Source organism: Elephantulus edwardii, unplaced genomic scaffold (assembly GCF_000299155.1).
Source record: "Elephantulus edwardii isolate Elephantulus edwardi_28Jun2011 unplaced genomic scaffold, EleEdw1.0 scaffold00070, whole genome shotgun sequence".
NCBI classification, from domain to species: domain Eukaryota; kingdom Metazoa; phylum Chordata; class Mammalia; order Macroscelidea; family Macroscelididae; genus Elephantulus; species Elephantulus edwardii.
Genome location: NW_006399820.1, coordinates 10,500,430 through 10,514,163, shown reverse-complemented (window position 1 = coordinate 10,514,163; position 13,734 = coordinate 10,500,430). Strand labels below are relative to the sequence as shown.

General features: G+C 39.7%; 1 protein-coding gene across 1 annotated transcript in view; it reads right to left on the bottom strand.

Moving 5' to 3' along the window:
• MBOAT1 (membrane bound O-acyltransferase domain containing 1) overlaps positions 1 to 13,734 on the bottom strand; it is a 176,269-nt gene that overhangs the window by 69,335 nt on the left and 93,200 nt on the right. The window contains exon 4 of the mRNA XM_006888660.1: positions 2,815 to 2,910. Coding sequence (XP_006888722.1) covers positions 2,815 to 2,910 — 96 coding nt within the window. The remainder of the gene's footprint in view (positions 1 to 2,814; positions 2,911 to 13,734) is intronic.

Here is a 13,734-nt window from a genome sequence, read left to right as displayed (position 1 = left end):
CTGGAGAAGAGTATTGAAAATACCATGGACTGCCAAGAGAACAAAGAGGTTTGTCCTGGAAAGAGTTGAACAACTTGCTCTCTGGAGGCAAAGATTTTGAAACTCCATCTCATATACTTTGGGTATGTTGCCAAGGAGAGATCAGTCCTTGGAGAAAGACATTATGCTTGGAAGCATGGGGGAACAGCACAGGAGAGAGGAAGACCCCAGATGAGATGGATTGACACAATGACAGGGGTAATGGAGGTAGGAGTGTCAGAATCAGTGTGAATGGCTCAGAAGAGGACAGGTTCAGAGCTGCTGTGCATAAGGTCACTGTGAGTCGCAGGCAATTCAATGGCACGTAACAAGAAGAGCTCTTTTTCTGAGCATGTCCCCATTTTTAAAAAATAAAATATTAAAGCATATATTTATCATAGTGTTTTTACTTTCTATTTTATTTGTAAGCCTTTTCCAGTATCATTAGATATTCTATGACAACATAATTTTCAATCAGGATTATTGGTTCAGATGGATGCAGCCTAATTTAATCATTTGCTTACTTTGAATCAGTTAGGATGTTTTCAGCTTTTCACTATTATAGACCATTATTATAAGAGTTGATCATTCTTACACATAAATTTGTTTTCCCTAAGATAATTCAGCTCTTAGCAATTTATCGTATTATAGAATTCAAACTTTTTAAAATTATTACTTGAAATTTATAGCTATATTGACTTTCAGAAATGTTGTACTAATTAATACTTCCACTAAGAGACTGTAAGGGTTCATATTTCATATTTCAAAGACACATGAGCAACTTGAATTTAACATGACAGAACTGCAATTATCCACTTGAATCTGGCCTAGCTAAGAAGAATAAAAAAGAAACAAGAATTCTTGTTGCTGCCCTCAGAAGAAAAATCAAATTTCACTCTTTTGTAAGCAAAAAAGAAAAACTAGTTCACTATTACAAACCTAAAAGGAATCAAGTACTATTTTATTACAAGCAATTCTTGCGCTTCTCTTTAGGAGAAAGTAAATATTCCAGCAGTTTGAGTAGCCTGAATTTACAGAGAAAACATCAGGGACATTGACTTTTTTAAACTGATAGAAAAGGTATTAATGGCACTAATAAAAGAGTATCATACGTGCTATTTTTACCATTAGAACTACATGAGTCTATGAAAACTTAAATACCTGAAAAGTGATAAATAAAATTAAGTCACAGAAAAATCAAAGTGCTGATAAATAAAATTAGGTCATAGAATAATCTGAAGTGCAACAAGTTTGGGTTCTCTAAACCAGCCTCTATCCTATTACTGCATACACTATTTAACACAAACACTGACATTCATCCAATCACACTTAATTCCTGTTAGTACTCTAACACTAGCCTAAGTGCTCTAAGCACGTAGCTTGTAATCATGCCCAAAAGAGTTGCTGTTATGCTGTTAGTGGTCTAGTCAGTGTTGACATAACGTGACTTTAAGGACAACGGAACAAATTGTTGTCTGGTCTTGTGTTATCTTCATGGCCATTAGTATACTGGACTACACTGTGATGGCCATCATGTCAATCCACTTGTGAGAGTTAATACTGTGTGTGAAGTTGGGCATAATTCTCTATATAATTATATCCAATGCACTGTAAAACCTAACCTCTGTGAGATTAAGGAGGCAAAATTACAGGCAGTTATGTAATGATGATCAGCCTTAACCTGATGTAGGAAAGTCTTTTCAGGGCTTGCACTAACAATATAAATGAATTCTCTGGCAAAGCTAGGTAACGTTTTTGCTTGATTTCTATGTTGCATCTGGCTCATCATCTAGACTTAAGCCAGCAGTATGACTTATCTATCAACTAGGGCACATGAGCCTCTGAAGCTAGCAGCCTGCTGCCCTGCCTGTTGATTTTGGACTTGTCAGCCTAACAGATACCACTTTCCTGATTTCTGACTGGGGACTAGCCAGCCTCTACATGGCTGGCTGGCTTACTTGTGCTCTTTCTCTCTCTCTGTCTCTCTTTCTTTGTCTCTATCTCTGTCTCTCTCGGTCTGTCTCTCTCCGTGTGTGTGTGTGTGTGTGTGTGTTATGTGCCTCAAACCATGTGCCTTCAAGATTGCAGCACAGCTTGACCCAGTGAATCTATGAGAAAACAGCCCAAGTTGAGAATCATGCCCTTAGTTGAATCCTGCTCTATTACAAAGACATCCCAGACCCTTTACTCCCTCAAAAGGAGACTGCCCATCTTCTATAACTGGCAAGCCAAAAGACAATGTATCAGAGCTGGATGGCATGGTGCAAATGGGTTGATTTTGGTCCAAAAAGATAAATTGAAGCCCTGACCCATTGTATCTATGACTATGACCTTATTTGGAAAGAAACAAGGTCTTATTTAGATGTATGTAATTAAGTTCACATGAGGATGCACCCTTATCCACTATGACTGGTATCCTTATAAAAGAAAGTTTAACTGCAAAAAAAGTTGGTTGTGTAAAGTAATGCAGAAAGCAAAGTGATGCTAACACAAGCTAAGGAATGTTTGAGGCTAGCAGAAGTGGAAGAAGTCAGGAAGAATTTTTACCTAAAGCTTCAGAGAAAGTATGGTCCCACCATCCCCTTAATTTCAGACTTCTGGCCTCCAGATGGGCCATGGTTTGTGACTTCAGCCTTGGAATATATATTCCATCTTTGACCTCAATATCACCAGCCCAGTCTTGTCAAGTGACTTAAGCAGATATTAGTGAGTCTTATGTCCTCCCTGATGTTTGCAGACCCTCAAAAAACTGAGTCAAGGTTTTCAACCAAGGCTTTCCAAAATGAAGATACTCACCCGGAAAAATCTGTAGTGAGAATTCCATAGTTGAATATGTATACGCGGCTGATTTGGCATATCGTAAGGTATCCCATGGATACAAAAAAGGAGTATCTGAAATGAAAAACAAAAAAGTCCAGAGAGTTATTCCTGATGACAGTGCTGTTAATAAAATATCTATTCTTCCTCTCCATCACACTCCACACACAGTTGATCACAAAGGCCAATCTATCTATATAATCCGATCAATCTACTGAGCTCACTGTTTCACCTCATTGCCCAAATTAAGCCACTTCTCTTTTTTCACATAGGTTTTTATGTTGTTGTTGTTATTGTTAAGTGCCGTTTAAGTCGCAGGCGACTCATAGCGACCCTATGAAGGAGAGTCCTCGACGCTTGGGTGCCTTTCTTCCCCTCTCCAGGTTCACTGGGTTTCTGGAGGCAAGCTATTATAGAAGTGGATACCACTCCTCCTTCCAAGCTTATTTTAATCGGGGAGCTCCACCCCACTCTCTGTCCACTTTGGGTAGCCAACCATTAATGCATTTGACACATGCTGGTGATACCAGGGTTAAACGCTCAACTGTGGTTATATTAGAAGTTCAAACCCACAAGTGACTCCTAGGGAGAATGATGACACAGTGCTTCGATAAAAATTATAGCCTTGGAAATGCTACAGTGGAGTTCTACTCAGATCTATTGGGACATTATGAGTAGGAATCCACTCAATGCAAGTGGGTTCAGTTTCTTTGTTTAGAGCCTCCTACTTACTAGCTCTGCTGAGTTCTGGTGGCCTAGTGGGTAAAGAGTTGTCATGCCAACACAAATGCAGGTAGTTCAAAGGAACAAAGGTGGACAATCTCCTTCCATGTGATTTACAGCCTTTGAAAACCCACTGGAGGGTGAGCTATGAGTTGGCTATTACTTGATGGCATATAACAAAGTACTAGCTAAGGGCGCTCTGATGACCAACCCAAAAGCTCATGGTTCGAATCCACCAGCTGCTTTATGAGAGAAAGATGGCCAAAATCCTCCTGTACAACTTACAGCCCCTGACAACCTGCGAGAGTCAGCTGTGGGTTGGTTTTGACTTGAAAACACCTAACAACATTCTACTAGCTAAGGAACATCTGTAGACGTTGTTCTGCCAACCAAAAGGCAGCAAATCTCTGGAAATTCTAATCCACTGGCACCCCCAAAAGAGGATGATGGTCAATCTCCTCCCATTAAGATTCACAAACTCAGACACCAGATGGAGAGCCACTAAGAGTAGGAACTGGCTCAAGAGAAGTGAGTGAGAGATCTCCTAGTTAGATGTTAGCTTTCCAAGGTCCTGATCTAGCAGGACGTTCCCTATCCATGCCTAAGGCTTCTGTCATCCAGTTATCATCTACTTATGACTACTCTCTGATTTCCTTCCAAATTTCCTTCCCTAACCACCCTATAATATAAACTAGTAATATACCTAACATGCAAGACATAAGCACATGCATGTATATAAGCACCTGTGTGGATACATACATATATAAGTTGACATTTGCAACATTTATTTAATTTTAACTATTAATGTATGTCATCACCTAATTACTGTCTCCTTGTTTAGACTATATACTCTATGAGGGCAATAATGATCATGATTTATATATTATATTGACCTATGACAAGATTATATATTGATTATAAATAAACAACTACAAGAATGTTACTCTCTTTAGAAGATTCTGGTGAATCTCATTTATCTGGTCAAATCATCCTGAACACAGTATATAAAGTTTTCAAATGTGAAGCTCTACCTTTCCTTTCTGGACTCATCTCTACTTCATGTTCATGATGTATTAAAATTATATGAGACTAGTCACTTGTCACAAATGATTAACTGCATTGGGAAAATCTGCTGTCATGGACCTCTCCAAAGTGCTGAAGAGCAGCAAAGTCAATCTAGAGATAAAGGTGCACCTAATCCAAGCAATTGTCTTCTCAATTACTTGTTATACTTCAGAGAGTTGGACAATGACTAAGGATGACAGAAGAAGAAGAGATGCCTTCAAGCTGTGGTGCTCGAGAAGAGTCTTGAACATACCACGGACTGACTGCCAAGGAGACAAATAGGTCTGTCGTGGAGAGAATGAAACCAAGTCGCTAGGATTTTGAAGCTCCATCTCACTTACTTTGGGCATGTGGCCAGGAGAGACTGGTCCTTGGAGAAGGACATCATGCTTGGAAGGGTGGATGGACAACATAGAGTGCAGGAGAGGAAGACCCTGGTTGAGATGGATTGATACAGTAACTGGGGCAATGGGGGTTGGTGTGTTGGAATCAGTGAGACTGGCTTAGGACAGGGAAGGGTTCAGTAGGGTTGTTATACATCACAGGTGACTCAATGACACATAACAACAATAACACACTATGACAGGTTTGGAAGCAGGAGTGGCATCCACTTCCTAAATAACCTGCCTCTGGAACCTATGAACTTTTGATAAATGCTGATAGTTGGTCTTTTGTTCATTGGGTCACTATGAGTCATGCTTGACTCAAAGGCAATCAACAGCAACAACAACAGTTGGTTGTTAGGGAGCTCTAATGGCCTGGTGGTAAGAAACTAGACTGCAATCCAAAAGTCATATGGTTCAAATCCACTCACTGCTCCATTAGAGAAAAATAGACAGTCTCCTTCTGTGTGATTTACTCTGAAAACCTACTGAAGAGTCAGCTATGGGTCAGTTCCGACTCAGTAGCACACACAACAACAACAGTTGGTTGCCTTGCAGTAAGGATGGATGCTGCCAACCTCAATGCACTCAGTTTAAATTTCCCAGCTGCTGCATAGGAACAAGAAAGGCACTATGTTCCTGTGTGATTTATTGCATCTGAAAACCTGCTAGAGGGTCAGGTATGAGTCAATTCTGACACCACAGTACTTAATAGTTGTCATGGGGACAATTCAAATACATAGCAACCCACAAGTGCAAGAGTAACACTGTGCTGGTCTTTCAGAAGCAAATCAACAGACCTTTCTTCCAAGTTACCTCTGGGTAAACTCAAACCTACAATCTTGCAGTTAGTTGCCAAGGATATTAGCCATTTTCCCCATCCAGGGACTCCTTGCTACTTTACAGTCTGTATTTTCAGATGTCTTTCTGCATGCTTCTCCTTTCTACAGCTTCTTCATCATACAGTTTATCTGGATGGGCACTGCTTTATCATCACAGGAGGTCCAACTTCAAAGTTACTTGATCTACATCCACTCTAATTCACCCCTCAACCTTCAGTGTCATCCTTCTCCCTGTCTCTACCCTACCCCTGAATGCAATCTATATTGTTCCCTTGCTTCTATTTCTCTATGACTGCATGCTAATATGTGCAATTATCTACTAAAATTATGTGTCTATCATTTCCAACTCTTTGTGACCTTGAGCATCCCAATCCTGGACACACAGGAGGCGTTCCGTTGCTATTAGTTAAAACAAAATTAATTGAATACATTTAAGCAAACTTAAATGGTTCTGGATCTCATCAGATACTACATAAATCGGAAGGTATAATTTTTAAATATGTCATAAAATAAGGAAGGCATATATCCTGATATTAAATTATACTGAGATTCACATATTCACATTAAAATAACTCATGAAGACTAGATTAAACTAAGAAATAGTGAAATAGCTATAATAAAAATTAATTTGCTAGTAAAGGGCAGCCAGCAAAGGAGTCCTGGAAACTCAAAAGCACTATATAATTTCCAATTCTCATTAGCATTATCTGCAAAGAATGTTAATAGGCAAATTTTTCCCCTGTCCTGGTTTATTTTGTTTTGGTCTTATTTAATTTTTTTCTAAGCCAGAAAGATGGACAGCAGCTTCAGAGAATTCTGCTCCACAGGGTTTGCTGTAGCTGATTTTTCTACAGTAGATTTCCAGGCCTTATCCACATCTGCGTGGACTTGAACTGCTAACTCTTCTATTATATCCATTTGCACCACCCAGGGACTCCTAAGCGGAAGGAGGGATAAAAGTCCTTTTAAGAGCAGCAATAAGGAAGAGTTGGGCATCCTTGTCTCAGACACCTGTGCTGTTTCTCCAACCCATTCAGGAAGATCAAAGCAGAAGCACAAGGCAAGTTCAAAGACCTGCTGGAGCCTTTCCAGATTCTTCCAGGACCCTTCAAATGTGGCTGCTGCTAATGCTTTCCTTTTGTCCTCAGCAGGAGGCTGACTTTTGCCTTCTTCTGCCCTAGAGGGAAAAGGAGGCTCAAAGCAACTGTTGTTCTAAGACCCCACCTATGAACAGTGTTGCCAAGTGCTAATTCCCAACAAAAGAGAGCACTGCAGGCATGCCTTGAGCAAACTCAAAAAACCTAAGAAATTCAGGAGTGGTAGAGAGATCTAGTCCAATTTAGAAGCACATGTGTGAAGCGGTTGCATTCTGGAAAGTGGGTCTCTGGCTTTAGTGAGAATGAGTTGCGGATTGTTGCCGATTGTTTGGTTGTTTTTTTCCTTTTCACAATCGGGTGTGAGCTGATTGGATTTGCAGAATTTAGCTAACAATGACCTGTGGGCTAGAAGCCTGTTGTTTCAAGTCAACCCGAACCTGGTGGGCAGGTTTTGTATTTAAAACAGGACTAACATTAGGGTTGAGGGGAAACAGAAGAAGGGGAGGAATGATGTATATACTTCATTGAAACAGATGAGGGAGAGAACTGTTTAAAAGGGATATATGATTGGGTATTATTGTCATGACAGGAGTTCAGAATGAAGGCTACACAGTGCAGCGGACTTGGGGGGAGGGATTGCATAGCAATGAAAGAGTCTTTCTTTTACTTATCAAGAAGAGTGAATTGGGGGGAGGGGATGGGCAGGGAGAAAAGTGCAACAATGAATGACTGGAAACACGAAGTTTCTGTAAGCTTTCCTTAAACCTAATTTAAAAAAAAGAAAAAGAAAATAAAAGGCTCTTGGGCCCTGACTAAGTTTCCAGTTTGGAAGCTCATGTGTGACGTAGTTGGATTCAGGAAAGTTGTGTTCAACTTCAGTGAAGGTCAGTTGTGGACTGTTTGGTTGTGTGGCTTTTTTTCTCCTTCACAATTGGTTGTGAGCGATCAGATTTGAAGGATTCATCTAACAATGAGCTGTGGGCTGGAAGTTTGGAGTCAACAAAGACCTGGTGGGCAGACCATGTATTTAAAAGGAAATTGGGCCCTTGGGCTTGCAGCCCTTGGATTTGGTGTTAATTGTGTTTGGGATGAACATTCTTCTAAGTGGTACAGACTAGTTTGCCAATTTGCTGTACTGAAGTAACTTGGGGTTGCTGTGGTGCTGACCACTGTGCCACTGGTGTATCAAATGCCAGGATAGTTACCCATCACAAACAGTGTTTATGGTGTAGCTCCCAGAATAAAGACAGGCTTGGAAACAGGAGTGGCATCCACTTCTTAAACAACATGCCTCTGTAAACTCTATGACTGTAGAGAAATGATAATTATAGACCATGGTTCAGGTCTTTTGTTCATAGGGTAGCTATGAGTTGTGCTAAACTTGATGGCACTTAACAATAACAACAGCAAACACATGGAGATCTATATATTCTGGAAACCAAACAGTGTGAGCTCAGATCTCAGCACTGGTGAAATCCATCTGCACTGTGAGAGAGTCAGGAGAATGGTTCTCTTTGGAAGGAGAGGTGTGGTGGAGATGAGAATCTGAGTGTTCATATATTCTGCTTATTGACCTGGCTTTAATGTAGTGAAAGAATACATGAATATGTTTACCTTATGAAAATTTATCAAGCTGTATATTTGCTTACCTCTCTGAGCTCTTATTTACTCACCCAGAAGGAATAAAAATAAAGATAACAACAAATCCATATTCTACAGAATTTTCTTAGCAATAATATATTTTATGTAATTACACGAAATACTGTTGTTATGTGCCATTGAGTCACTTGTGACTTATAGTGAGCCTATGTACAACAGTTCTGAAACTTGTTCTATCCTGAGCCAACTTCATTGTCTCTGGCCTAGCCTCCTTACTCCAGTCACTAAGTCAATCCATCTCATCCAGTCTTCCTCTTCTGTGCTGTCCCATCCAAGCATGATGTTCCTCTCCAAAATCTAGTTCCTCTTTACAACACACCCAAAGTATATCAAATGAAACTTCAAAATCCTTGCCTCCAAGGAGCAACCCAATTTCATCCTCTCCAGGATGAACCTGTTTGATTTCTTAGCAGTCTATGGTATATTTAAAATTCTTCTCCAGCACCACAACTCAAAGCATCAAGTCTTATATCATCCTTAGTCATTATTCAACTCTCTGATGCATAGCAAGTAATTGTGAAATCATGGCGTGGATCAGGCATGTTTTAGTCTCTAGTCTGACATCCTTGCTCTTCAGTACTCTGGAGTGGTCCCTGATGGCAGATTTTCCCAAAGCAATTAATTAATATCTTTTGATTTCCTGGCTGCTGGAACCAAGAGTTTTGATTGTGGAGTCAAGCAAACAGAAGGTATTAACAACCTCAATCTCGTCTCCATCTATCATGATGCTGCCTATTGGCCCAGTGGTGAGAATAATATATTAATATGCTAAATGGTATGTTGTTGTTTATAGGTGCCACTGAGAGATCTATGATTTACAGCAACTCTATGAGCAACCACTTCCGTAACAGCTTGCCTCTGGAAACCCTATGAACCTGGGGAGAGGATGAAAGACACACGTGTTGAGGGCTCAGCTTCATAGGGTTGCTAGGAGTCACCTGCGACTCGACGGTACTTAACAATGAGCAACCAGTGGAAATTTTGTCCTATCCTGTACCATCCTCATAATATCTGCCATTCTCAAACTCACTGTTGCAATCACTATTGTCAATCCATCTTGTTAAAGGTCTTCTTTTCTTTCTCAGATCCTCTAACTTCCCTATTTCTCTGCTATGTCCAAGCCCATTGTTCCAGGCACTGTTCCAATCCATTTCCTTGAGGCCCTTCCTCTCTTTCACTGATCCTCCACTTTTTCCAGTATCGTCCCTTTTTCAAAGGACTCTTCCTCCTGGCAACATGCCTCTAGCATGTGAGGCAAAGTTTCAACATCTTTGCCTCTAAGGACCACCCTGTTTGCACTTCCTTCAAGACATATTTGTTTATAGCTTTGACATCTCTAACATATCAAATATTCTTTACAAAAATAATATTTTATATATTTTAAAAATAAATAACGTATACTGAATTGAAACAGATGAGGGAGCAAACTGTTTGAAAGGGATACGTGATTAGGTATTATTGTCATGACAGGAGTCCAGAATGAAGGCTGCACATGGAGTGGATTTTTGGGGTGGGATTATATATATCACAAGGAAAGAATTTTTCTTTTGTTTTTCAACACAAACTGGGGGTGGGCAGGGGAGAAAAGTGCAACAATGAATGAATGAAAATCCAAAGTCTCTATAAACTTTCATTAAAATTAATTTTTAAAAAGGAAAAATATAAGCATGTATTTTTTAAGTTTTGGGTTAGTACTTGGCACAATACAGATATTTCAGAAATGATAACTGTATCGCTAAATTCTCATATGAGAAACGATATTCTGCATCTGTTGGTTTGGAAAGAGTACATTACTACCTGTAACTTCTGCCCAACAGAGTGGTTTGGTAAGGAAAATAAGGGGATACCTTCAAGAAGTTCAAAGCAATACAATTTCTGAAAACAACAATCAGTTCCAAAATGGTTATAAGAGCAAATAATAATAATCCTCTATTCTTTCCAAGGGGCTCCCATGGCCTAGCGGTAAGGAGCTGCACTGCCAATCCAAAAAAACATGCACTTTGAATCCACTAGTTGCTCTGTGGAAGAAAGATGGACAGTCTTTCCCAGCGTGAGTTAGGAGTCCCTAAATAATACTGGAGGGTCAGCTGTGAATCAGTTCAAACTTGATAGTACCGTAAAACAGCCTTCTATTTTCAGATATACCATCGAACTCTTCAAGTTAGCTCATATAAAGAAAAGATTCTTTCCTTTGGCTTAATACGCACAAAGGATCATGCAATCACGGTCCCGAGGATACCTAAGTTCAAACTCTGTGAGTGTATTGTGTATCTGAGAGTCAGAACCGACTCATAGCTGACCCTCCAGCAGGTTTTCAGAGGCAGTTAATCACATGGAAGAAAAATGCCCATCCTTCCCCTGTAGAGCAGCTGGTGGCCTTGAACTGCATGCCTTTGGGTTTGCAGCACAGTTTCTTGCCACTAGGTCAACCAAAAATAAAAATAAAACCATCATGACACCTAGGAAGCACATGTGCTTCTAAGACAATGATTTTCAGAAACAAATAATCAAAACTGTGTTCCAAGGAGGAAGCTCGATGGCATAGTCCCCACTGCTAACCCAAAGGTGACACTTCTCTGGCAGTTGAGACCCACCAGCAGGAGAAAGAAAGGCAATATGATTTCTATACAATTTCCAACCTTGGATATCCACTAAGTTGTGAGTCAGTATCACCTCAATGGCAAAGAATGTGAGTGAGTGGGTTATTCTGACTTGATGGCAACAATAATAAAACCCTGAGTATTCAGGCCATGTCGTCAGGAGGCATCAGTTGTTAGGAAAAGACAACAGGCTGGAAAAATTAGAGTCAAGAAAGAGAGCAAGGCCCTCAATGCAATGCTTTGACTTAGTGACTGAAACAATGGGCTGGAGCATGGCAGTGGTCCTGAGGTCTGCACAGCATGGGGCAAGGTTTCAATCTGTTATTCATAGGGTTGCTATGAGTGATAGTCGACTTGATGGCCCCTAATAACACAACAAAACCCCACACTGTCCAGGGGGAACATCAGGTGTACAAAGAAGCTCAGTGACTTTTCCAAACACACTGCTGGGAGAAGCCAGATTTCCGGGCTCCCACACCAGTGCTTTTCCTTGCATCAAAAGGAAATAACTTTAGAATCATTTCTTAAAATTACACTGAACTCATCCATTGGGAACTGTGAGCCACTCCCTGTTTCACCAGTGCTGGCAACCACACAGGTAAAGAAAGAGGGAAAGAACTTGCTTTGGCATCTTTTCTATTTTGGTCTTAAGACATGGCCTTCTGCAACCACAATTTTATTGTGGTTAAAAACAATCATGGCTTGTCTACAAACTGCTCACCTCAGCCAAGCCTGTAGTATTCTATTCCTGGCCAGAGTTTTCAATGCCTGGCCCAAGATTAACATGGGCAAGCAGGACCTGGCATAGAACGACTGTGTATGTTCTTGATCCTCTTATAAATGGGCCACAGCCCTATAACCCTGTACCCCCTGCATTACATATGTGGAGAGTGCTGACAAATTATAATACCAAGTGGTTAGAAATGGAATAAAGATGCACTATTATTATTATTCTTAATGCACTATTTCCAAAATAAAATTTAAGAAAAGCCAAGTTCTTCCATCCATCCTACCTGACACTCCCCTAGCCCCTAAAAACAGCATTTTGCCATAATATGAAGTACTACCCACAGACATTCTTTCCAAATTAGAAATAAGAATTTCCTATTTCCCTTCTGGAAGAAATGAGACACCATCTCTTTATACTAGGGCTCTTAGAAGGGAGAGGATGGGAATTTGAAATTTTCAGGGCACTTTGGATATGAAATGAAATGGCTATGAAATTTACTTCATTTTTAAATGAAACTAGAGTTTGACTGGCTTATCTTTTCATATAAACCCAATAAAGACAAACTACCAAAGTTCTGGTGCAGCATTCTTTTCTAGATAAAATTCCAAGTGCTCCTTGATTCTCTAAGTTCCAAACTCCACAAGGGTTGTGGGGTGATTACAGTATTTTAAAATACTATTATTTATCACTTTTCCCTCTGTTCTTTAAAAATGATGAAACTTATTGTACTCAATATAAGTAACATTTTGTCTTAATGAAAAGAAAGATTTTTGGTCCATAAACACTATAGAAAAAATTCCTAAAGTATACATTTGAGAATAGAAGAAAAATAACTTTTGTAGAGTTGAGGACAATATACTTATTTTTTTTCAAATTTAAGTCATATTGTTATCAATCTCCTAAAATCACATACTCATCTTCTAAAGGCTGAGGTTATGGTCCCTAAAGTTGGCTTAAAGCTCCTACTTTAAATAACAGGATTTAAAACGAGACTATAAATAGGAAGCTATCATGGCTTAGTGGTAAGACACTGCACTGCAATCCCAAAGGCATAAGGTTCAAATCCAGCAGGTGCTCCACAACAGAAGGATGAGCAATCTCCTCCTATGCAATTAACTGCCTCTGAAAACCCACTGGAGGGTCAGCTATGGGTCGGTTCCAACTCAACGGTACACAACAACCACAAACACAGATTAACATATAGGATAAAATTGTTTCATATCATCTATCACTATTATGGTCTAGTTTCTTTTACTGAATATGAATTGCACTTCTTTTCATAATCTTTCTTTACCTAATTTAAAGAAGAGAAACAGGGTGCTTATAACAGACAAATATTACACAATCCTACAAAACCACTTGGAAAATAAAGAGATTGGCACATTCATGGAAAATGGAGAGATGACAAAGAGGAAGATTCTTAGCCAGGTGGATTGAGATGGTGATGGCAGCAATCTTGAGTGTGTCAGAGATTGCGACACAATTGTGACAATTGTTCTGTCACAATTGTGACAGAACAGTGTTCATACTGTCACTATGATAAGTCCTCGACTTGACTGCACCTAACAACAAGGAATATGCCCTAAGTATGTGAGAAGAAGCTTCCTCATCAAGCCCCCCCCACAAAAAAAGAGAGAAAAAGAAAAGAACAAACCCCTTCAATATCATTCAATTGTCTTTGAAGGATCCGAGAGTGGTCTATATTCTATATAGCCCAATTGTTTCAAACATCAGTGGTAAGAAAAAATGGTTTCAGAAACAATTCCTTTCCAGTTAGTGGGAAACTGCCAATCTGAGCAT